Raw genomic sequence first — 25,568 nt, forward strand, 5'->3', positions numbered from 1 at the left:
TCTGCTTGGATTCATCTATTGTTTGCCTGACAGCCTTAGCCTTATCCTGTGTCGCCCACAGAGCCAACATGCGCCACGCCGCCAGGCTTTTTCTTGGCCTTGACCGCATGTTTCTTTGTAAAGAGGCAATGTGTTAGACTTGTACTGTGAAATACCTACCTACTAAGGTACGTAAACACTGGATTAGACCGTTAGAAAGTGCACGTTGCCGGTGTTCGTAACCGTCGAGAACAAAGACCCCCACCAAGCAAGGGGTATGGACTTTCACATGGTAGCAACAGAGGAGCCATTTTCCTATTCTCTGTCTAATCAAGTCAAGTCTAGGAACAAGACCCAGATGATTGACCGGATGTTGTGGGGCCCGTCCTTTATACCTATACCTAGTAGAGTTGAGTTGTCTTGTGGTCATGGATGATAGTGGGGATTTTTCTGTAGGCGGAGGAAGGACAGGGCAGGACAGGCAGGCGGCGGTTATATGTAGTTTGGGGAGTGTGATTATCACGGATTTGGATATGCGAAGTTGACTTGTCATCGAATGCCATTGACACAAGAATACTGCGTAGAATAGATATGTTTTGGAGCTGTGACAAAGGATCAACCATGGGCCCAGGAAGCAGTAATAAAAACAAAGACGTTGATACACAGCAAACACTGAAAAAACAAGTGTCGAAACTGACGACTCAAATGGAATTTGGCTTAAGAGTTGTTACCCGTGCACGCGGCCCGAATCTATGTACTAGATAGATACAACCTAACCGCCCAACAAGGCAATATCTCACCAATTGTCATCAGAGATTGGCTGAACTGAAAGACGGTAGGGTAGACACATGGAAAACGGAGGACCGATCATTAGGTATGTAGATATTTACGAGACAGCTTAGACAGAGACGGTGGATCAAGTTACGCTCACCGTTTCTTTGAGAATAACGCTGTAGGAGGAACTCATGGTCATAACGAGCAGTGGGGTCACAGCTGAAAGATACCTCTACTACATACCTACCTACCTAGAAGAGAACAGATGCATTCTTCTGGTTGACGCTGTAAGCGTATGAAACATGTAATTGATCCCTCAAAATAGCGCTATACACTCCGCTCCATTGTGAATGACGTGGGTCAAAAGTGAGATATAATATCTCATTCAATTGTCGGAGTGAATTGACTCAATTCGACCTCTCCATCGCGGGGTACCACGAATGGAAGCGAACCAACAGCGCATTCACAGGTTCGCACCCGCTAGAAAACAGCACTAGAGTTAGGTTAGTAACTGCCCGCGTTAGAACGATGGATGGACCCAATACGCCCGTCAAATAAATCTAAGCCCCTGTGACATGGAAGGTCTTTGATATGACGTCTTTCGCTAGCACACCTATGCACATGCGCGGGCAGTTCTAAATCTGAGGGTCTAGATCGTGTTAGATCCAGCAATGCCTTGGATTATTGCATCCATCTCTAACATCGTCAAATGAATGAATAGGTATCAATGGGAAAGAACAGCTCGGAGGATGCTGACCGCTCTCGATAAGAATCAATCCATCAACTAATCTTTCCGCCGTCGCACCCGTCGGTCAATACTAGCATCAGCTCTCATTGGTGTAAAGTTGGCTAGGTAGGTAGTAGTTAGGTTACTGTTCTTGGTTCCCTGTGTTGACACTGAGACAATGGTTAACAATGACTTGCTTGATGTCGGATGTCCTCCTAATGCTGATGCGCAACACACTTCTTCCCCTCCCTTACCTTCGCTGACTTTCCGAAAGCGACCTAGGACCCAGGGCATGTCTGGCACTGATTATCTCCGATCCTGTAAGGCCATGCGCTGCCATGCCATGCAATGCGGTGCGGGAGTTGCTTAGTCTCGTGCGTGTTTTACCTTGGGACTTTTCGCTTTAACTTGACGCGCTCAGACAATGTCTCAAATTCTCCCACAAAGAAGTGTTTTGTCTCAGGCCGAGGCAATCAAATGACCGAATGTACGGTAGTAGCAGCGGTGCTTCACGGAAACATGCCTCGTGAGCCTCAGAGACACACACTCTTATCAAGCTGCGGTCCTCTCAGGTTTGAAGGCCGCCCTCTAGGAGCAAGCCTTGACGGCCACCATGACAACCATGAGCACATGGAGTGGATGGGACGGAGGGTTCACGCGCCGACCGGGCCGTTTCACAACCATGGTATTGGAGAAGTCGACTATGGCACCAATTCGTGGAGGTTAGATGCTACCAGGGGTTCTTCGATACGACCCCTTGAAATGAAAAGGGCATCCTGTATTATTAGTTGAGCATCTCGTTATCTAAAGATTCGACAATCGATCATAGTCATGCGCTCCTTCAATCACTCACCTGCCACAACGTCGATTGATGATCAAGAAATGAATGGTGGGGAACCCTGTTAGCAATGCAATACCTCCACCACCTCCTCCACCGCTTCTACTACTACTGTAAGCCCAAAATCTGGAGAACGGTCTACTTGATCGATAAACCACGAAACAAGCTGTGCAAAAAAAAAAAGAAAGAAAAAAAAAGATAATTACGAGTCGAGTCGATCTGACGAAAGGACGTGGTTAGGCTGACTTCTCGGCTTAGATTTATCCTAACTTTGCTTATATAAGTTATCTTATATATACAAATAAGTACTTAAGTTAACATAGTTCTATATAAAAGTTATACTTCAGATTATAATTTTTATTAAAAGTTTATATTCTTAATTTATAAAGTAAAAATTAAAATTAACTATTATATTAAAAATATTATAAGATTATATTTTTATTAGATATATTTTACTTTAGCTTTAAAAGTATTGACTTTTAATAAGAATTATAATCTTAGGCATAACTTTTGCATAGCTGCTATACTTATAGAGTCTGCACTTCCTAAGTCCGATTCTTCATTCGGTTGAGCCGGACACTCATCACTGATCAGCTCGGGACACGGATAGCACAGCAAGCCATACAGAATTACAAAGCCAATACTTAGCGGTATAAACAGAAAGGAACCGGACTTGTATTGCCCTTCAGCATAGGTTGTCTTTTGTTGACAGACGGAATCGATAGAGAGAATGCATACCAAAATACTTCATGCAATCTTCAGAACCCATCGATAACAAATGAACTCATGGCATTGACATCGAGACACAGAGTGTTTAGGATTTGGCCATGGTGTATGTAAATGCAATCATACAATTCAATTCATCGTCAACGCCTAGCAGCCAGTTAGTTACCAATCAACAATCTTTCCAGAAGCCTCCCAGGTACCAATTTGGCAGAGTCGTTATCGATAATCTACGGTGATGTTCGTCAATCATTAGGCCAGCCACTCACTCCCCCTGTCATGATGCACATCCATCTCAACATACGCCCCCAAATATGTCAAGGGACTTGACATACTAGACCGGATATGACTTGGCGTCAGGTCTTGTTTCGGTCTCTTGAGTCTGCTTTGTGATAGACCAAGCCTGTTTCTCTCTGTCCTGTGACTCATATCATATGGGTGTGGGGGACGCACCACGACATTCTGTCTGAAAGTAAGATGTCTGAATAAAAAGGTGAACGAGAACTCAATTGAGTGGAATAATCGAAGGCGGCAAACATATGGTTTGACGAAATATCCCTTCATAGCTCAAGGTGTTACATTGACCACACATGATTCGCAATACATACATGTATGAACGATTCAATGTTGATGTACTGCGATAATTCAGTCATGCGATGCACTTCATGCGCCTAGCATCGGATTCGATCATGAGTCGACACGAACCACAATGAACGGTCGAATAAATGAACATTGCCGTGTCATGACGGTACTTGGGCAGTGTTGATCTTCCAGGACCCTTCAGGTCCGAAACAAAGGGTCTGGAAATGGAAATCCGGATGCGGGAACGATTGACGAGATGCAGAGTGCCAAGCGGGGTCCCATGGGAGTTGAAGATGATGAAGCATCTGAGTACTGGCAAATTAGTCGCCTGTGTTATTCCGAATCCACGTATGTGAATGGGATCAAGGTGATTGTAGAGGTATGTGCAAGTCACGACATGGAACTGGCGAGATGACGTCCTTCGATCAATTGGGCACCGGGTAGCGAGAAAGAGGAGGGCTGATTCAAGACATGAACCATCACACACGGATACTACACGCCCCCTCAGACACTGGGTATGTATTATGTATCGTTGCGATCGTGATTTGTCGCGGTGGGAAATAAGCAAGGAGGGGCGACAAGACGAGATTTAGTAGTCTTTCTGCCGGAGAGGCTCAACAACGCAACAAGCAGATAAGTATCAAGCAGCAAATGCAGTTAAAGATAGTCAGTTGTTGATGGTGTCGTGAAGCCTACCCGTGTGATGCTCTGAAGTTCAGATGGCATCATGATCGCCTTGGTACTGACTGGTAGGAACATGTTTAATATAAAGACGCGCATCTGCCGATGAACAAACGCAGGCGTCCGAAGGCTTCTGTAGGTACAGAACAGGAAGATGGCACCTACGTTGGGAACTAGCTGAGTTTGGGAGATTTGGCGCCTGCCTCGTGGACATTGCCAATTCTGACCAAGCCACATAGCGCCTCTGTATATGATGGAAGGCTGAATTAGTAGGTTTAGTAGGTAGAACGTGTACCTACATTCATACCGCATTCCAAGGACGGACGCAATGGCGTACGAACTTCTCACTAACTTGGCCAAAATGCTTGACGAGCAGCTTCTACCCCGGTTCATCATGTCTTGATCTCAAGACCGAATTGTGACGGGCAAACAGGTGCCTACACAAGTTAGCCTGCACAGAACTACCTGGGCGATGATCTCAGTGACCGCTGATGCACCTCAGGCTGCCCTGGCATTGATGGTGACATACCCTTGACAATAATACTGTTACCGTACCCTGTACACAGAATAGGTAGATAGAGATAGCCTAGAGGCACGAGATGAGATGCTCGCTCAAGATATTGGACAATCTTACCCGCGGAGCTAAGGGACCTGATGTCTGTTCTGAGCGACATGGTCTGTCCATCTCGATGGGTAGGAAGGCTTTGGCTGAGGCTACAGATTGATTGTCATTGTTCAATTCTGAGTTGCTTTTTCCATCTTCTCATCTGCTTTACAATTCATTCATTCTCCACCCACACTACCTAGCTCAAGCCCGAGATTCCTCGTGTGAATTGACTTTACAGCCCGATTCCTCGCTGAGCGTTAGAGAGTAGGTAGGCACTGTAATTACTAAGGTACCTAATCTATCAATAGGACTGAACAATTGGAGTCTGGGTACTAGGGTACCTTAGTACCCATATGAGTTGGAGAATAAAATCTACTACGATTTGCGATACTAAGGCTGTTGTAATTGACAATCTGCTTGCCCGCCTGCCTCCTTGATGGCAACAACCAACAACAGCCTGGAAAGGCAGACACACCCCAGTGATTCAGTTTCCAGATGATTATAGTAGGCTAGGATATTTTGGGAAGGAAAGGAAGGAAGGAAGGGTCAGCCCGTCACCACCCGCTCGCTCAATTAGAAACCAGGTCGGGACCCACAGATCCACCCCTCCCGTGGTTGACAAGAAGTCCCTTATGACCTTTGCGCGACCACACATGACTTGGCTTGAAAAGCAGATGATGTGGGATCAAATATACACGCAACTAACAATATCAATTGATTGTGAAACTTTGTGTCAATTCTTACTCTTACCATGAACCAACGCATCCTCAAACTGTCAATTTGATTCAATGTCTAAGGATAGACATTAGGCCAGGTACTTTATAATACCTTACCAATGGATTAGTACCTACTAACTTACTCTCCCTCACCGAAGGGTAATCGAACCTTCTATGGATTGGCACTGGACAGTTGTTCAGGGCCCACTTACCTGCTAGGTTAGCTTTGGATCTCGCCTACAGCAATCAGGGTCGGTGCAGGGAGCTGCAGGTGTCTAGCTTAATAGTACTAAGTCAATTCAAGCCTCGGAAACTTATCACCTGGGAAGGAGAAGGGGGAGGAAAGGAAAGGGAGGTTGTCAAGGTGACAATTGATGTCTGTTGGATGCTGAATGATAAGAAGTGCCTACTATTAGTACTGTCCAGTATCTCAGAAAAATAACAAGAAAAATAAAAAGAGGCCAGGCGCGGGTGTGTGAATAGTAACATTGACTGTGTCGCACATCTCACTGTGGCTGCGCCAAAACCCACGTTTCCTTTATTATGTACACGCCTAGTTGATCTCCAACACTCTGCCTCGTCCCGACACCCTCCGTCTCCTTCTTTGATCTTTCCCGTCCGCCTGTTTTCCTTTCTCCGTTTCCACAAGACGCCACTGTGTGAGCATGGGAGTCTCAGTGTATGAGCTGAGCCATTGACCGCAAGAATAGACTCTGAGTGCATTGTAGTTTAACTACCTACATACCTAGTACATGGACCGTATTGTAGTGTATAGATTGTGCTGATTGTTAGGTAGTTAGTTACCTACCTGGCAGGCAGTTAATATCAGCCATGACACGCCCCTTTCTGTGCTCTTGCTTTGCTAGGTTGCTTTCTTTTCGTTTCTTTTCGTTTCTCCCATTCCCATTCCCTTTCCTTTGCTGCTCTCCTCGGCACTGTGACTTTGAGCATCACTGATGGACCCTTAATCTCTCCTCCTGACCCCAGCCGGCCGCAACGTTTATTGCCTTTACGTTGGCCTGAGCATCAATCAACATCTCGTTCCACTAGTCTAGCACCCCCACACGCCTGTCTGCTTGCTCAAGAAAGCGCACAGTCATCCTGACGGTTCCTGCTCTGGCGCCGTCTCGAAACGAAAGGCCTCTCTCCTCTCTCTCCTCTCCCTCAACTGCTCTATTCGCAGGGGAGGAGTATTCGACTACGACCTAATCTATTCCCAATTGGACATTCGTTGGGGAAGGTGAACAAGAGCTCCTGTTGCTGGCTTTTTACCGAGACAAAGACCTCCTTTCTTTGGACTCGCTATCCTCTCCTCTTCTTGCTCTTCTCCTTACCTTTGTTCGTATCTCCATTGAACTTTTGCGCAAATAAATTGAACCATATACTTTCCCCAATCGCAAATTGAAAACCTTGATCTGCTATTAGTTTTTCTGCCCAGAACTCTCGTGTGTAGCTCTATGCGCGCAAAGTTGTTTGTTTTTTTGACTGCTATATAAACTGCCCCTGCATCCTCCTTTTCAATTGCATGCCAGCCAGCACCTTGACCAATTCGTCAATCATTCGATCCGACAGTCTTCCATTCAGCAAACATTATTCTGCGTGCAACAGCCATCAGCATTCTCATCAATCGATTACCATTGGCCTAATCACATCATCAATCGACAAAGGTCATCAGGTTACGGTCGAATTAATTGTCCAGTCGGCAGTATTGAGAACCATTGCTCTCCAGAGTCATACGGTCTGGTACGGTGCCCGTCCCACAGATCGGGTTTTGCTTGGTCTTGGTCTTTGGTCTTTCGGACCTATATCTCACCCCCCTCCCTCTTAACTCCGCCCCCCTCCTTCGCCCCCCCTCCTCCAGTTTCGCCGCCCTGTTGCTGCCTAGGTACTCTGGTTTTAGGCGCCCGTCCAGTCACTGACAGCGCACTTACATACACTTTGGGCATACGCAAACAAAGCCGACAAGACTCATACTCCGGCTTATTCAGGCATTCTCCCAACCTATTAATTGCGAGCCTGCCGCTCTTTTTAGTTGCTAAAAAGATCTCAAATAAACGGCTTTGCCACACCAACAGTCATTGTCGCTGACTGACTGACTGCAACTCGACTCGTGGCTGACAAACCATACTCCGTCTTTGCACTGCCAGGCATCTTCTTCCACCACGTTCGACCATAACTAACAATTCCAAACGCATTGTTCCAGTTCAAACACTCATCTGGATTTCTTCCCCTCTTCATCAACACATAATATTCCAACACAAACAGCGCAGCAATGGCGTCCAATTCCATGGACCACGCACAAAGGAGCAGCCCAATGGGCCCTCCCAAGTACCCTGCCTCAAAGGTCTACAACAACCATCCTCACTTGATGTCGCCTCCAGATCACGTTCAAGATAGTTTCCATCACAGTCAATACGATACCGGAAAGTCAACATCCTCTCAGACTGATCGCGAGAAGCAACAACCAATGCCAATGTCTCCTCCAATTTCTCCTTACAACCGTCCCGTCTCGACCGCAGAGGCTCCAACTGGGCCCTCTAATGCAATCAAGGACCCCCTTCTTTATCCTGTCGACGAAGTACCGTCCAGCCCTGCTCAGCAGCCTCTCTTCGCCAACACTGAGTTTGAGCAAGACCATGATAAAATCATTGATCAACATATTCGTGCTCGCTCTCAGTCCCCCGCAGCATTTGGCATGACTGCACCGCCGAATCGTGAGCATTATCGTCTGGTTCTTTCCTTCAAATCCCAAGTCATGAGACACTATCGACAAGATCCCCTGGGCTGGCTCCGGCAGGAACGGCGCTACCTCCAAGAGGACCAAGCCGCTCGCAATGCTCATGGCAAACGTTTCCCAACGATCATGCCTGCCAAAACCTCAAAGGCACCTCGACAGCGCGGCGACCGGGTCCAGAAGCCCCATTCCACCCCGCGGCCGATCCGTACCCACCTTCCCGCTGGCCCCAGCCCTGGCGCCGGCATCGTGCGACCAGCTCGTCGTGTTAGTGTCACTCCTGAGCCTCGTCGTGTCGTTCCTCCCAATCGTGAGGATAAGGACTTTGCCTCGCTGGAAAATTACTGCCCACCTCTTGATTCATTGCCAAACAAACCCAATAGTCTCAAGGTGGAGTGGAAGGGTCAGCCACTTGATCTCAGCAACGATCCTAACAAGATACACCTTCATCCAGATGAAGTGTCCCTAGCAAGCAGTCTGCGCTTAGATGCTGCCACCTACTTGACCAGCAAGAGACGTATCTTCATGTCACGGCTTGAATGCTACCGTCGGAAGAAAGAGTTCCGCAAGACAGATGCCCAACAGGCTTGTAAGATTGACGTGAACAAAGCATCCAAGCTGTGGACTGCTTTTGAAAAGGTCGGCTGGCTCAACCCGAAGTGGATGGAACAGTACCTGTGAGGTTGGCCTGTTGCCATGTCTTTTCATCGCACGACAGACATTACAGCACATCTCATTTAAGACATACGACTTTATGGATTATGGGAATGAGCATTATTAAATTCAGCGAGTTGATTGCTTGTTACCGCCCTATTGGATGGTCCTTTCTTCTCCTGGAATAGCTGAAGCGACATCGCTTTCCAGGTGTCTCTGGCCTTGAATAGGCCCTTTTTCTTTTCTTTTAATGCCTACACCTTTGCTTATTTTGAAGCACTTCTGTTGGCATGCTTGCTTTTCGTTTCGTCTCTTCGTTTCATTTCTGTGCCTGGATCCACGCGTGATTACAGGCACCATTCGGCATCACGGCACATTTGAACGATACAACAGAGCAGAAGGGATTCTCATCATCATGATACCCGGAGTGCGATATACACTGACCCCCTCGCGCGATCACGTCCACCACTCCACTTTTTCTTACTATTTGCTTTCGGTTTTCTTATGTTCACCTCGCCTCTACCGAGTCTTGTTGCTCTCCATACTGTTGGGGCGAGGGTTTGTGAATATCGAGGCATTGCATGTACGGCGTTTTTGTATATGGTTCCCACCAGCAGACTGTTGTGGCAAGGGAACCATTTTATCTGGAAATCGGAGATGCAGGCTCACATCGAGTCGAGGAGGGTACCAGAAGCTGTCAAGCTTGCAGGTTACAGATTGCAGGATGGATCGAGGCTACTCCACATTGGTCTTGCTGAGCCGGCCTTGAAAGGATAATCTTCTGGTACGTGGCAGAGATTGAGCGAGCCACTGTTTGTGGCATGGTTAACTTATATGAGAAATTAAGACTTTTTTCTTCAATCATCTTTTGAAATGTAATGTTCTCTGTGAATGCAAAGGCACAGCCGAATGAGCCGAAACAAATGCCGCAATCAATCAACCGCGAAGAGGAGAAACATGCCCAGACACCAGCCATAGTTTGGTAGCCCATGTCGCAACCCAGCTGGAAGCATGTATGGCACTCTTGGTAAAGATCCCTTCAGCCCTACACTACTCTGGGGGCCGGTCGCTTCCCCTAGAGGTTAAGCGTGAGCCATATTTCTGGGAACGGATCGAAGTCTCTTGATGTGCGTGCGGTACGTACATACAGCGGGTGAAGCCGCCATTGCAGCGGGGACCAGTGAGGGCTTGCAAGTCAGTCGGTATGTACTTCTGCGGCTACTCATAGTGGCCTGGTACATGGTTGGTGAGGGGGGAGTGTGCTGGGAAGAGACAAGAGCACCAGGATCTTGGTGAAGTGGAGTCAGACAGCGGGAGCTTATCAAGTGGAGTAGAGGAGAGAAGGAAGGGCGAAAAAGAAAGAAAGAAAGAAAGAAAGGTGTTGAAATGTGGCTGTAGCGACGTGGCTTAATACTTGACGATCAAAGCTTCAACAGTCAAGAAGCATTGAGTACCTCGGTTTATGGGTAGGTACATTTGGTCATATCCATACCTAGGTAGGTACCTAGTTGGACTGCGTAAAGTCTTTGTTGCGGGGTTTTATGCCGTGACGGTGTTTCTTATAAAGCAATCAACCCTTCTGAAAAAGGCGAACACTAGAAGACTTCCATTAAAAGGCAAATATACTTGCTGGCTTGGCTGCATGCAGATTATAAGAGATCGACTTGAATAACTTGGGTAACTTTGACAACGGTTCCAACAATTCACGACGCTTCAACATGGATTCGAGAGCCAGTACCTTGTTCGCCTACCATACAACGACTGTTACTCGATAAGCTAGGAAAGAAAAGAAGGGCAGAAACCAAGTATATAGACAATGGTCTATTGTTTGTTAGGTAAATCATCAGGAAAACACCATCAAGCCCTGTTGTATCATAATGTCATCTCGTTCTAATATTACAACTTGAGTATTTCCTCTTATTCTTTACTGGCCAGCGGCAATTGTGTAGCCTCCATCGACAGCAAGTGTCTGTCCAACCAGGTACTGGTTTGTGGCAAAGAACAGCACAGTGGCAGCCATGTCCTGATCCTTGCCGGCCCGTCCAGCGGGAACCTTCTCGGTATACTTCTCTTTAGGGATGAAGCTCTTTTGGGTCTCATCGCTTCCGTCAGTCGTCATCTCAGACGGGAATACACCAGGGGCGATGCTGTTGACTCGAATCTTGAGCTTGTTGCTGACAACCTCCGCGGCGAGCATACGGGTCAGGTGAACAGCCGCACCCTTGGAAGCGTTGTAGGCAAAGTGGTGCTGAGATTTCTGAATCAAACCACTGATGGAGCTGATATTGATGACGGTAGAGCTCCAGCCTTGGTTCTTCTCACTGCTCTTCTGGAGAAGAGGCAGAAAAGCGGCGGTGGTGAAGTACATTCCAGTAACATTTGTGTTGTATGTTTGGTTCCAGTCTTCAAAGGTGGCATCCTTGTTGTCGAAGAGGTTCTCCTTCATCTCCTGTGCGGAATTGGCCTCGACTTGAAAAGAGTTGCTTGAGATGCCGGCGTTGTTGACGAGGATACATAGGCAGTCCTCTTTGGCCTTGTACTCATCCAAGAGTTTCTGGATACCCTCCTTGTTACCGACATCGGCCTGAATGGGAACTATCTCTCCGGCAATATTTTTACCGTAGTTCTCGACAACGCGGTCGAGCTTCTCCTTCGTGCGGCCAGTGATGTAGACCTTTGCTCCGTTGACAGCAAGAGCCTGGGTAGCCATTAGGCCAATGCCCGAGCCACCACCTATTGAATTATCAGCTATAGTTTCCGGGAAAGGAGCCGAGATACCAAACATACCTGTTACGAGAGCGACCCTCCCCTTGAGATCAAAAAGACTGTCGCGAGCAAAGTCTCGCTGCTCGCCTCCGCTAGCTGGTTGTGTGCCTGCCATCTTGCTTGTGGTGTATCGGAAATGTCCCCGGATGCTTGTTTGAAAGGTTCTGAATTGGGTTGTAGCTGGGACGCAAGAGTCCTTAAGCAGAGGCGTTTTGAATCGGACGGTAGGGGCAAGAGTGTTTCTGTTGGAAACTCCAAGAATACGAGCGAGTTGCTTAGACATGATTCTTATATGGATTTCAGATTTTGAATGCAGAAAAAAAGAGGGGTAGTTACACAATAAAAAGGAAGCTACCTATATCTATCTGATCTTCCTAGGAAGAGGCATGTCATAAGCACGAATGAACCTCCCCCCTTGTCCTTCTGTTTACGCCCATGACGAGCTTATAGCTCCAGCATGAGGTCAATGCAGCTTCCCTACCGTAGAAGATCTATCCATGACGAAACTTGTCGGAGGAAAGTGCCCGGGGTGGTTCAGGGAAAGCACGTCAAGGGGAAAACAATTGGAGTCGCACATTCTTTTTGTGCTATGGAAGGTCTTATCATGACGTCGACGTGGGGTCAGCATGATGAATGATCATTACTTCTGCTGGCCATGATCGCGATCTCCCAAGTCAATTGAAGGCCAACGGAGAAAATACACGGCGAATGTTGGAAAATTCAAGTCAGCCAAGCCTCCAAGTGGGTTGTCGGTGCAATAATAAATCTATAGATAATCTGTGCATTGTTTTGAGTGTCATGACTTCTATTGAGGCTAACCGGAGCTTGGGGACCCACTCAACCTTCAACAACTTCAACACCATGATGATCCCTGAACTACATACATTACTGAGGCTTCTTCCTAACAGCGGCGTCCATTTATTTCACAATATTCCTACAATCGTCTCTGTAACTGTGCCGTTACAGACCTCAGCGACGAGAAACTCAAACCACCAACGCCGTTCCATGATATCCTGCACATCCTCCTGTGGCTCCATCCTGCATCATCTATTTAACCTCAATATGTTGTACAGCTTTCTGCCACTTTTGCTCGTCCGTCCTAGTAATGCTAGATTAGCCACTGTCGATTGGAATACAGTCGGTAGTAGGTAACTCACTTGTCAAAGCGCAACAACTTGCCAAGCACTGGAACAAGCTGCGCTCTTAGCTTGGTGTCCTTTTGCTCCAAGAACTGTAGCAGGATAGTTTTGAGGTAGACAGTATCCGGAGCCCCAGCTGGTGAACCATTGCTTCCGCTTCGTACCGAATCGAACGAACTACGGCTTGAACTGGCTACGAGTTTGGTCTGCGCTGCCTTGAGATCTTTCGATAGCTTCTCATAACGTTGCCTTGACTCTTCCAGCATGCGTCGAAGTTCTGCTCGCTGCTTCTCCACATCGCGGACTTGCTTCTCTGAAGCATCCAAGGCTGTTCGTAGCTGTGACGCCGTTGTTCGAAGCTCGTCGGCTTCTGCCTCGGCCTTTTCCTCGACTGACTCGAGTTCTTCCCTTCGCTTGCGCCACTCCTTTTCGCGTTGCTCAAGCTCATCTCGCTCATGAGTCAAGGTCTTAACCTCACGTTCGAGGTCTTTCAGCTTCTGTTTCAAATCCTCCGTCTCTCGTGTTTTGCGCCGTGCCAGGGTAGCCGACTCATCCTCAATTCGATCTCGTTCTTCGACTGCTGCTTCCATTCGTACCCTCATATCTCGTACCTTGTTGTCGGCGCGTTCGTCAACGTCCGCCAAGAGCCGTCGCATTGTTTCGCCCTCGCGTGTCCGCTCTTGAAGTAAGCGTTGAACTTCGGCCAGCTCCTCCTCCAGTGACTCGGCCTGGGATTTGGATTCCTTCAGCTGTACTGACATCTCGGCCGTCTGGTCGCGCATGCTACTCAATAAACCTTGAGCATTGCTGTATTGCTGTGTCTTGAAGTCTACCTCCTCCTGTGCTGCTGTCTTCTCTCGCTTTAGTCGGTGCATTTGCTCTTCTAGCTCCTTTACCTTGGGTCGCAGTTTGCCGAGCTCCTCCTGCACTGCCTGAAGCTCCTGCTCCGCCTTGTCAGCCCTTGCACTAACTTCAGCCTTCTCGGCCTCGCTTCGGCGAAGATCTCGTCCGGAAACTCGCTGAGCATCCTCGAGGCGAAGCTTAGTGTTGGTCTCGACAGTCAGCTTCTCCTGTAGACTCTTGATCTCAGTCTCGCGATCGGAGGATAGCTTCTGAGCACGTTCCACATCTCGCTTTAGGTCTTTCTCTCGTTTTTCAATATCTCTAAGCTCCTTAGTCTTGCTGGCGAGCTCCTCTTTCGTCGTCTTTAACGTAGCGGATTCCTGCCGCAGGCTCTTCAACTCTGGCTGCGCCTTTTGCAGTACCTCACGCAATTCTGTCAGGTCCTTGAACCGGTTTTGAGCCAATTGTTGCGCGGCACCAAGATCGGCTTGCAGAGTAGACGTCTTCTCCTTAAGATCGTTGTATTCCGTCCTGATGGAGTCCATCTCGCTCTGCAGCTTCGAGCTAGCCTCGGCGTCTGATGTAGATGAGTTGATCTTCTTTTCTAGATCAGTAATTTGTGCCTTTAACTCCAACTTCTCAGCTTCGAGTTCCTTAATCTTATCCTTGGCCTCAACATGATCCTGGCCAATCATGAGAAGGTTCTCTTGCAACGATTCGATCTCCTCCCGTAAATCCTCCTCGGTCTTACGCTTCTTGCTAAGACGATCAATTTGCATGTCCTTTTCACCAACCTCTTCCTTGAGTTTAGCGATCTCAGCCTCTAGCTCGGCATTCCCCGCAGTGTCAGAAGTAGTTGCTGGCTCAAGAGTTTCCACGGAACCTCCTGCTGCTGGAGCTTGAGAGGGTGCTGCGGCGCCACCGGCACCGCCCTTGCCCTTCTTCTTCTTGTTGTTCTTCTTCTTACCGCTGCCACTGGTAGCTGTCGCAGAGGCCGCTGTAGGTTGCGAAACTGCAGGCGTTAGTGTTGCAGCAGGTGTAGGCGTGGGCTTGGATTCCAATTTTTTGGTCAAGTCGGTAATCTTGTTCTCGCTATCAGATCTTTCCTTTTTCAGGGCGTCAATTTGGTTCTTGAGGTCATCGATCAGCTTCTTGGAAATGTTCTTTGCGTTGGAAGCCTTGGCCAACTCTGCGTCAAGCTCGCTTGCGCGCTTATCTGACGATGCGAGTGAAACCGTAAGTTCGTCAACCTTGACTGTATGCGTATTTTTGTCCTCTTCTAGTTGTTTGAGTTGCACCTGTGCCTCCTCCAGTCGTTGATTGAGATTTGTAATTTCCTTGTTGCGGTTATCAAGCTGGGCCTGCAACGATTCCTTTACCGTAGCAGCGTCGCGAGTCTCGCTCAGCTCTCTAGTAGCACTCTCCAGGCTTTCAACTAAACCGGCACTGGTCTCTCTAGCTGTAGTGAGCTCCTTCTGGAGGTCCTCAACTTTAGACTTAAGTTTCTCAATCTCTTCGCATTTTGACGCAACATCAGCATGAAGCTGGGGGATCTCATCATCGTAAGAAAAGAACTCCTCGTTAGACTCCTTCGTTTCAGCGACCTCGCTGAGTGGCTTTTGAGACTTGTGCTTGGGTGAGAACATGCCCATGACAGAGGACACAGGGGATTTCGATTTCTCGGGCTCCTCTGTGGAAGTGCCTTCATTCTTATTGTTCTGGGCATCCTGAGTAGTCTCCAAATCGCCGGTCTTTGGCTGATCACCACTCGCAGATTTCGTTGTCACTAGCTCTTCTTCCAGCCTTTTGACTTTTTCTTGGACTTCGTTATACTTTTTCTGTAATTCCTCCTTATCTGTTGATATCTTCTTCAGTTCCTGCATCACCATGTCACCCCGGAGGTTCACTTGGTTGAGGTATTCTACAAGAGCTTCAGGATCACTGATAGAAGTCAAGGGTGTGTTCTCGCGGAGGGCTTTCTCGAACGGCTCGATTGCCGTGGCACGTCTATGAGCAACACGGTAGGAGCGGAGCAGCTCTAGATATGAAGGTCAGTCCCAGTAACATCTATCAGATCGCAGTGTTGAGCTTACCAGGATATGTTGCCTCGAGCTTTTCCAACTTGCGCAACTTTTGTCGAATCTCGGGACTCAACTCCTGCGGCTTCGGTGCCTGCGGTTTAGTTGCTGGAGCATCGACGATACCATCTTGACCCTTGTCCATACTGGCCTCGTCTTTGGCCCCTTGACCTTCTGGAGTCTTGCCTTCTGGAACGTTTTCTTGACCGTTGGTATTATCGGACTTCTCCTCATCGGCAACGGCAGGAGGCAATGGGGTAGCAGCTCGACTCGGTTCGTCACTATCATCAATCACAAAAGCGGCCTCGAATACAGCGGGATCTGGGTTGGGCGCGTCGCCTGCATCGGAAGCTTGCTTTCGGGACTTCGCGCGCTGACCCGGTGTGCCATCGCCTTTGCGCGACGACGTCGAGCCTGTTCTAGAGGGGCTTCTCGACTGGGTAGCTGTCTGCTGGCGGGCTTGTTCCTCGGCAATGGTCCGATCGATGGCGCTTTTGAACCGCTGTTAACGTGTAAGCGACCGCACGTATAACGAAGATCAGATAGCTGTCACGGCGGAACTCACTTGGAACATGATGTATCCCTCAAGTCGAAGACCAATGTCTTGGGGACCAAGGGACGCGCGCAACGTAGGTAAAGGTGTAAATCTTGGAGGTAGTGAATAGGAATGTACAAATGAGAGTCCGGAAAATGAGAAAAGGGAATGTTAAGAAGTTCAATAAAACGCCTTCATGGCAAATGAGAGATTGTTGGCGGTTGAGATGATGAAAGGAGTTGCAGGGTCTTGGTCTTTGGCGGCAGAGGTAGCTAGTGGACAGAGTTACAGTGTTTCCAATGATCAGGGTACCAGAAACGTTGGCTGCTGGAAGCATAAGAGACGAAATTAGTAGGCCAGTTTATAATATTTAAACAAGACTTCTTAGACTATTTATTTTTGTACCCTATAGCTTGAACGTCAACTTTTTCTGCTACCCACGTAGGTACCTACCTTAGGCATGAAATGAAATTTCTGGGGAAGGATTGTGGCTCATGGGTTTCTGTGGCTCAGACACTGAAATCTAATGTACATATCTATCTCTCTCCTTAGACAGGTATTTAAGCATCTAGATACCTCCCAGATCCTTCCTGGCTTACTCTGTGCGCAAGTATAACTATACAGGTACCTATAAATGTACCTTGCTATAGAAAGGTTCAATAGCATATTTTCGGTATATAGAAGGCGCGTCAGAGAGGAGTGTAGCCGGAACTATCACACAGAGAGCTGGGCAGGTGACATGTACATATCATAAAATGGCGTTTTAAATGGGCGTATGGGCTTTTTTTTTTTTTTTTTTTTAGCCAGAGTAGAGAATATGATGCGAAAAGGAAGCGAATTGTTCCGGTCATTGTAAACAAGTTCTACTTGAAGGCGTCCCAAGACTAAGACGATAGATCTATAACAACTTACCTTAAGCATTTATTACTACCTACCTGTTAGTAGTTCTGGTTACTTATTCTGGAATAAACCACGTGTATCTTGATTGTGATGTTCAGAACTAAGTCAAGTTATTAATAATGGAACATGTTGAAGGGAGAAGCGTCCATAAGTCTTGTTCGTATACATTTCTACATTCTCACCTGATTTAGCGAATGATGTTTCAGTTGATGCTATCTGTCATTTATCCTGGGCAGACCGTTGAAGCTCAAGCTCCCATTTTTAGCACCAGTGGAGCTATCACAGGCTAACTGCCCTCCCTGTCCGTCCTTCCATCCCCCCCCTGGGTCCTCAGGTCGCCCACATGAGCTGAGCTGAATGAGGTCACACCTTGCAATTGTATTCAACTCAACTTCACGTTCTACCATTCCTTTATATCGCCACTTTTCTCTATTTTCACCTTCGTCTCTTCTTCGCTTCGCAATATTTCTTTTTCGCCCGTAACTTGGGCACCCTCCCTTCCTTGTGTTCTTTCCTTCTGTTGTCTTCTCTTTGTATACTTGGCCCTTTCTACACTACTAATCTACTTGATTAAGATGGTGGCCTTTTGGCCCTGGGGGGTAATACCTCGTCTCTGTTTAACTGGGGTGCATTTGCTAACATATTCTTGGTAGGGCGAATCCTCTGACACCGCTTCCTTCGAAAAAACGCTTTCTACGCTTTCGACCAAGATCAATGATGCTCAGGCCTCCCTCGACAACTTCCGCGCAAGCTCTCGCCGCGCCCGCGTCATTTGGACACTATACCTCAGCTTCGGATATCTCGTTTATGCGATCGTTCTTCTTCTTGTCGTCGGCTACGACAACCTCGGTGCTTTCGAATGGGGCGGTCTTACAGGCGGCCCGGTGCTGTAAGCTCTTCACCGAACGTAGGCAATGCGACTTGCAAACTGACGAAATTGTGACAGCATCTACGTAACGCGCACGACCCTCGCTACGTACTACAGCTTTCGCATCGAGACCCTCAGCGCCCGTCTCAGAGAGCATCAGCAAGAGCGCGCAAAGACTATCCAGAAACTCAAGGAGGCCACCAAATACGACTCCACTATGGAGTTGATCGAGAAGTACGGCGGGGCTGATAATAAGAACAAGAGGAAGGATGGCGAGCAGAATACAGACAAGACTTCTGGCAAGCAACATGCGGCTCCTGGCCAGGGGCCCCCAGGCCGAACGCGCATGCCTCCTCCTCCAACAGCCAACATCCAGCGGGCTCACAGTCCTATGCCCGGCCCAAACCCTATGGAGCCCGGTGCCGAATTCGCTCCTAATGCCGAATGGTCTACACCCCCGCCGCCTCCTTCAGCTCCCGGTACCCCTCAGCCTCCTCCTCCGCCTCCGCCGCCGCAGAGAAGTTACTCCTCCTACTCGACCGCTGCCCCTGAAACTCACTGGTACGACCGTATCTTTGATGTCCTCCTTGGCGAGGATGAGACCGCCCCCAAAAATCGTATTGTTCTCATCTGCCAATCGTGCCGAGTTGTAAATGGCCAGGCCCCCCCTGGAACCAAGACGCTGAGCGAGCTTGGACAATGGAGATGTATGTCATGTGGTGCCTCGAACGGAGAGCTAGACGAAGGGAGACGTATCATGAACGAGGTTCTGGACGCCGCCAAAAATGCAGAGACTGATGACAACAGTGCTCACGAGGAGTTCGCTCCTGAAGATAGTGAGCCTCCCATGGTTGATGTAAGCACGCCCAATGATGGTACCGCTGCAAGCACCAGAAAACGCAAGGGGGGTAATGGAAAGAAATGAGATGTATCTAACTATGTAATCCTGCACGACCACGACAGTATTGACAAATTACGGAGATGGGGTTTATGTCATCTATTACTAATCGAACGCTTTGAAAACTACATGGCTACATTATATGAGCCTTTGAGGAAATACGTATATGCTACTGTTTCTTTGCTCGATTTTCCACTTACGAAGAAGTAACTTCCTTATCCCTTAATTATTTCAACTTTGATTATGGCTCTAGGAAGTTGACTATAATGATTGATCGTTCGACGGAGAAGCTTCCAAAGCCTCTTACGTTGATAAACCCCTTACCACTGCACGTCGATACATGTAAACCAGCACTGTTTCTTTGTTACAACAGCAGAGATACCAGGGTGTTGCATAGTCTTATGCATTGTGCGCAAATGATTCTACATCAGCCGCTGTGAAAAGCCAAGTCTATCATTTTCGCCTACATAGTCCTGTGACTAATTTCAACAATGCAACTCTTGAGACTTTCATGTAACAGTGCAAGTCCAACATGTGTACCCCAATATTTGTTCATGGCAAGACCAAAGCACGCTGAGCAATTGGACAAGTATGAAACCTTTTCGCTGTCCAAAAAGACAAGAGATCATGCGGCTTTGAGGAGATTGCCTTGGTCCGAATAGATGCACAACTGTAGCACCTGGAGCCGCGTGGATCATCAACAAAAAAGACCAGTCATCCACGTCATGGATGAGCTGGACTGTCGGCTTGTGCTCGTTTGTTCCTCTGTATTCGACATGCCCGGAGCGTCTATAGTCCTTCTATCTCTTCCTCACCTCCGTTGACCACCCGTCGATGCCCTCACCACGACCACCAACCTCCAAACCTTCAATTTTCAAACCTTTCATGCCAGGCGTGTCTTCTAACCAATTATGGCCTGCCATACCACCAGCGTTGGCTCGCTTGTCAGGAACCAACTCCAACATTGGGGTCAAGAAGTCTGCAATACGCTTTGCTTCGTCTTCCTTGAAGTGGTATTTTTCGCGCAAGACATCTGTTAGAGCCCAGTGTCTAAGTCGGTGAATGTTTCGCAACTCTCCCTTTCGATTGAAGATCTCTTGACTCCACTTGCCACTGAGACATAAAGATTTGGGAAACGGTCCAAGAAGCTCAATGATTTGGGCGATATGATCGTCGTCCTTGCCATACTTGGTACCTGACTGGGGATCAAACAAGTAGTCACCTGTAATCAACTCAAACACCTAATAATCGCAGTCATGTTAGCAAGAGCAGTGACAGCCTCATCAAGAGGTGGGGTCCATACCATAGCTGCCATACTCCAAACATCAGTGCTAGCACCCCATTTCGAACCCAAAATTACTTCAGGAGATCTATATTGTCTTGTCTGAATGTCGTTGGTAAAGTGGTGGTTGACCCAGCAAGCATTACCCAGGTCTGCAATCTTGACGCTGATAACGTCGAAGGCGTGTGCATCTTCAGCCTTGCGCTTATCGCCTGCTGCGGCTGAAGGGGAATTGGATTTGTCGAGAGAAATGCCAGAAACCTCACGGCTGAGAATGTCGCTTCAAGTTCGTTGTCAGTGTCTGATCAAACTTGTATTTGGTGAAGATAATTGACTTACGCTGACTTTTCTCGTTGCTTCTGAGCGTCGTCGGACGGCTTAGGGGATGCCTCATTTGATGATTTGCCTATTAGCAAAATGCATTAGCTATGTTTCTGTTGAATAGGACAAGGCAATGAGAATGCATGAGCGACTTACCGTCATTCAAAACACCAGCAAGACTCGAGTGGGGGGTCGGTGAGGGGAAAAGGTTGGATTGATTGAAGCTTGTGTTGAGAGGAGATGGGAGTGGTTGACTGCCAGTGATGAGAGTCCTTCTACGTCGCCGTCCGTTACGATTGTTCTCTTTCTCAGCAGCTTCGGGCTTAACGACGCGCTTAACAATCTGCTCGACGTCTCCAATCTCAATAAGAACGTTTTCTGGTTTGAGATCGGTGTGGATGATACCGCATTCGCGATGGAGGTAATCGAGGCCGAGAAGCACCTGCTTTGTGATTTGTTTTACAAGAGGCATGGGAATACCACGATGGTTCCAACGCTTGATGAGACCGAGCAAGTTCTCTCCAAGGACCTCAAAAACCATACATACGTGGGTGCCGTGAGGTCCCTTGTGCTCAAATGAGTCCAAAAGACTCACAACATGCTTGCGACCTGGGTGGTCGGGCTTGGCCTGGACAATCTTATTGAGAAGCTTGATCTCGTCGATGGCGGTCTCGGTATAGTGGGCGGCAGAGCGGACGACTTTGAGAGCAACATGTTTGCCGTTGGTGTTATCTCGGGAAAGCCAGACGGTTGAGAAATGGCCCCATCCTAGCTTGCGAACAACTGTGTATTTTCCGTCTTTGAACTTCTCTCCAACCTGCACTGGGTGGTAACCACCTTTGCAGTAGTCTTCAGAATCTTCCTCGTCTGCAGTGTTTTCGGCGGCGTCTTCGACGGACGAGGATGAGGGGGAGTGGGCCATGGCCGAGAGTTGGTGGGATCTAGAATAGGAGAAAGGAGGTCAGCGATAGCCCAGGATATATCTTGATATGCGGCAAAAATCAGCGCACAAAGGCAAGGTTCTGATGATGAATGAAAATAATGGCGGAGCCAATGCAATCAGATCAAGCAACCACGGTCGCAAGATTTGGTGGGAGAGCGACGGCGGCGAAAGCGCTGATGGCCTTGCGCGTGGTGGGGGACCTTTTCCGGATTGGGCTTGGGAGTGGTGAAATGGCGGGGAAGCATCAAAACATCATCCAGGAAGATAAGGTAGCAACGAGTCAAGACGTGCTGGCGCAATGCATTCATGGAATCAGCGCGTCGAACCTCAGGGCCTGAACTGCCAACAGCCCAAAGCCCAAAGCTGGGCGCCAGCATACAATGAAAGAGTGTCAACGGGGTAGGGAGGTGCAACCTTGATTTGAGAAAGCTGCTCATGGTATCTTTACATGACGCAGCTTACGCTGGTAATAAACAAGTCGGGCGCTGGTTCTTCTTCTTTGCACTCCTTGACTTCAGGAGCACGTCCGAGTCAATTGGGCAGCGAAAGTGGTTATAATCGAGGCAAGAGTACGCAACAGATACGCTGGTGAGTGGTGTGGCGGGCGATGGGCGGGGAATAGGGAAAGAAGAGAGAAAGAACAAGGATCTCGTGAAAATGACGATGATGACCAAGGCGTATGTTGGGTGACGATAGCGGTCGCGGACGTCTGCAAGATGTGGCAAAGACTAACAGGAGAGGGGAACAAAGGAAGGGGAAAATAATATATATAAAGACAGGACAGGCCAAGACGAGGGAGATTTGTTGGAGATTAACCAGAGGTCGGGGGCGTCCTCCTTGTCTTTGGTTTTAATTCTTTGACTCTGGGCTCAGCGTCTTTGCGGATCTGCACTCGCTTGGCTTTCGGTTTTCTAGGGCCCTGCCAAAGGCCATGGGATGGCTGGCACGCGGCGCAACACGGAGCGTCCCGCCCGGCGAATAAAGGGTCTTTGAGAGCTCAAGTCCAAATGTCCAGCTCGCCAAGAACCTTCTGAAAGACAGGGAACGTGAATGCTAAATGCGCAGTGATGGCAGAATGGCAGACACCCAAGTCAGGTGGCTGTAAATCAGACAGCCGTAGGGACAACCACTATAACCATCACATTCTCATCGTCCTCCGTTTTCATAGGTAGCCAAGGGCAGCCCAGGCACCTCGAAAGGTACAGTAGGCGAGTGACCAAGTGCACCTCTACCAGGGCAGGCCAGGCTGAGATCAGGTACAGAGGACCCAGTGATCGATCGAGGGATTCAAGGTTGGTGAATGCCCAAGATTTATGGGGTCGTGCCGTCCTATCAAGGCCCAAGCCCACAGTCCCCCAGAGCAAGGGGAACAATGCCGCTGTGAGCAATGTCCACACATGTTTCAACTTGCTTCACTGCTGTTCTCTGAGGTGATACAGCATGCCACGTTATGTTTTGTTGAGTGTCTCTTAGACACCCAAACAGGATGGATGATGTTTCCATTGTTGGAACCGCCATTGATTTTTGCCACTCGCCAGACATAAGCAAGCTGTGAGCCTAGGTTCATGTCCATAGCAAAGTCCTCGTATTCTGTGTGGATAGACAATCGCAGGTACCAGTGTGCACCAAAACTTGTTGGTGACGCAGTAGCTCGTGCAAAAGGCCAGCGGCCACAAATTACTTGAGTATACCACGCAGACTTCGTTTGGGCGGTTTCAATGCGACGAGCAGAACAATGCGCGACCATGGAATTCTCAAGGCTAGCGGATGTTTGCCAGAACCAAGAAGGGATGAAAAGTAATAAAGGTGATGTAGAACTGAAGACAAACAGGAAATAACAAGACGAACAAGTAAATACCTTATACGTACCCATCTGTCTGGTTTGCACCCTCCATGGTGATGATAGGCTTCAGGTCCTTCTTGCGCTTCTTAGCCGCCAGACTGCTATTATTGCTGTTCGATCCGTTGCTGTTGGCATTCAAAGCCTTCTGGGCGTCGGGAGATTGTGTGCCGTTCATTGCGTTCGGTTTGTTCAGTCTGCTTGCGCGCGACTGTACAGAGTCTATATGGTAATGCGAGATCAGATTAAAGACAGCGCTCGTATCTCCAAGTCGTCAGTGGTCTGCGTTGTGCACTCGTTCAACTTTCGTAATGTATGTTTGTAGGATGCGACGAGCGTCTAATTTCTTTGGGTGTTGGTAAGATACCTACTAGGTAGGTATCGAAGTTGAAGTGGGGGAAGAGGGGTGCTTGTAAGTGTTCGGTCGGTGGGTGTCGCAAAGAGAGTTTTCCTATGCTTTCCGCCCTTTTCGTATCAATGATAACTAATACCGAAATCGCCCAGATGAATTGCTCCAGATGGAATAGGGTCAAGGTAACCAGAAGATAATTGCGGTAGGTACTCTGATTGCGATCTTTGGTGCGGCAGGGTCGTGTTGCGTAGTAGCGGCCCAGCCCAGTATTTTACCAGGATCAAACAAAAGTATCAGTGCTGGGTGATGTTCCAGTGCGAGCCAACAAGCTGTTGTAGGTAGGTAACTTGGTTGACTGAGTAATGGCTTATCGTGGAGAGATAGTGATCCGGATGAGCCACAACAGGTGCTGGAAGGTAAAGGATAAACAGCCGTGTACTATTTAGAGGGATAAAATCTTTGGACCAAGAATGTAGAAGAACGAAGAGAAATAGCCAGCTGCCAACTGATGGAAACAAGGAGGGGGCCCAGATGCCAGGGTCCCGGTTGATGGGTTGGGCTGGGACAAGAGAGATTCTTACAGTGTACAGACTACCAACCTAACGTTAGCAGCCAACAGAATTTTGCGTCGACTTCTGTCAACAAGCCAAGCGTCTAGTTTTGCATGTAACTTGTTAGAAAATGTCGTGCAATAATACAAGAATAAAGTTTGGAGACTCGGGTTACCCCCTACCCTTCAATAAGGCGTTATAAACACAAGCAGGATTACAACAGCTCCATCAGACTATGACGGCGGTCCTAGACGACTCAAAACATGATTGGTATCAAAATAAAGACAGTGAGTTAGTCCATTGCCGACGCTCCATAGGATACATGCATGTGTGGACAGGTATGTCAAGTCGCAAAGCGGTTCACAGCCCTGGAGCAGCTCAAGGACCTACAGCAAGGACTGACAAGACAATGACGATGCTTGTATCGCAATCGAAACTCGATCTCTTGTTCTGTTAATCCCTGCTGCGCCCAAAGAGCGACGGGCTCAACGCAAGGATTCTTAGAAACAATGCATTTGGACGGCCCCAGGTAGCGGCATTGGTTTTGGGGTAATGGCTGGTGTCGGTAGTCGCGGCGATACTCTCATGTCAGGCGCTAAAGTTGCCTTGCACATTTATCAATTCGAGCATGGCGCTGACGCCATTCTTGCAGGTACCAAGCAGGGCACTCCAGGTTATCTCCTGTGCGCATGCAAGGATGCAAGTTGCAAGTTTGTATACCGATATTAGGCATTAAAATGATCCAGAACAATGTAAAACTGATTCGGCTTTGCGTGTAGCAGATGCAGATGCAGATGCAGATATATCTATCGTAAGGCATGCTCTTCGACTTATGTACAATCTAACTCTCATTGACCGTTTTGGTCGTAGTTACATCCGGTAGCCTCTCCAATCGTCGGATTTTGGGCTTCATACCAACCTGACGTCACCGTTCCAAGAACTTACCAAGGCATAGATAGGTAGGTAGTCCCCGAAAGTTCAGTCGCGACACCAATATTGGGTACGAATACCATGCAACTATATGAGCGCTTGGTTTATGCGATATAAATACCCTGGAACAGCACTCATTTGTCCAGGATTTGGGATGTAGGGTCGTGTCCAACATTTTCTTTGCCTTAGTACCTAGTAGTACTAATTTATTGATGGGCTGCTATTATCTATACCATCTTTTTACATCTGGATCTCGTGCATTTTTACAGAAGCACAGCGACGCTATGTTTTAATAAGATGACAAAAC

General features: G+C 48.1%; 6 protein-coding genes across 6 annotated transcripts; 2 read left to right on the forward strand and 4 right to left on the reverse strand.

Moving 5' to 3' along the window:
• Nucleotides 1-7,899: 7,899 nt before the first annotated feature.
• On the forward strand, nucleotides 7,900-9,042 carry FPOAC1_005142 (uncharacterized protein; the record flags this gene model as incomplete). The annotated part of the gene is made up of 1 exon (XM_044849673.1): nucleotides 7,900-9,042. The coding sequence occupies one exon, from the start codon at nucleotides 7,900-7,902 to the stop codon at nucleotides 9,040-9,042; it is 1,143 nt and encodes a 380-aa protein (XP_044708383.1).
• A 905-nt stretch (nucleotides 9,043-9,947) lies between these two features.
• Nucleotides 9,948-10,256, reverse strand: FPOAC1_005143 (uncharacterized protein; the record flags this gene model as incomplete). Its single annotated transcript, XM_044849674.1, has 2 exons — nucleotides 9,948-10,090; nucleotides 10,160-10,256. The coding sequence occupies 2 exons, from the start codon at nucleotides 10,254-10,256 to the stop codon at nucleotides 9,948-9,950; spliced, it is 240 nt and encodes a 79-aa protein (XP_044708384.1).
• A 683-nt stretch (nucleotides 10,257-10,939) lies between these two features.
• Nucleotides 10,940-12,064, reverse strand: FPOAC1_005144 (uncharacterized protein; the record flags this gene model as incomplete). Its single annotated transcript, XM_044849675.1, has 2 exons — nucleotides 10,940-11,748; nucleotides 11,803-12,064. The coding sequence occupies 2 exons, from the start codon at nucleotides 12,062-12,064 to the stop codon at nucleotides 10,940-10,942; spliced, it is 1,071 nt and encodes a 356-aa protein (XP_044708385.1).
• Nucleotides 12,065-12,828: 764 nt separating this feature from the next.
• On the reverse strand, nucleotides 12,829-16,415 carry ATG23 (Autophagy protein; the record flags this gene model as incomplete). Its single annotated transcript, XM_044849676.1, has 4 exons — nucleotides 12,829-12,880; nucleotides 12,939-15,801; nucleotides 15,857-16,343; nucleotides 16,407-16,415. 4 exons carry the CDS (start codon nucleotides 16,413-16,415, stop codon nucleotides 12,829-12,831), a joined length of 3,411 nt encoding a protein of 1,136 aa, XP_044708386.1.
• Nucleotides 16,416-17,851: 1,436 nt separating this feature from the next.
• On the forward strand, nucleotides 17,852-19,069 carry FPOAC1_005146 (uncharacterized protein; the record flags this gene model as incomplete). The annotated part of the gene is made up of 3 exons (XM_044849677.1): nucleotides 17,852-17,875; nucleotides 17,930-18,165; nucleotides 18,223-19,069. 3 exons carry the CDS (start codon nucleotides 17,852-17,854, stop codon nucleotides 19,067-19,069), a joined length of 1,107 nt encoding a protein of 368 aa, XP_044708387.1.
• A 773-nt stretch (nucleotides 19,070-19,842) lies between these two features.
• FPOAC1_005147 (uncharacterized protein) lies at nucleotides 19,843-23,606 on the reverse strand (the record flags this gene model as incomplete). Its single annotated transcript, XM_044849678.1, has 5 exons — nucleotides 19,843-20,283; nucleotides 20,346-20,604; nucleotides 20,664-20,730; nucleotides 20,802-21,586; nucleotides 23,458-23,606. 5 exons carry the CDS (start codon nucleotides 23,604-23,606, stop codon nucleotides 19,843-19,845), a joined length of 1,701 nt encoding a protein of 566 aa, XP_044708388.1.
• Nucleotides 23,607-25,568: the final 1,962 nt, after the last annotated feature.

Source organism: Fusarium poae, chromosome 2 (assembly GCF_019609905.1).
Source record: "Fusarium poae strain DAOMC 252244 chromosome 2, whole genome shotgun sequence".
Taxonomy (NCBI): domain Eukaryota; kingdom Fungi; phylum Ascomycota; class Sordariomycetes; order Hypocreales; family Nectriaceae; genus Fusarium; species Fusarium poae.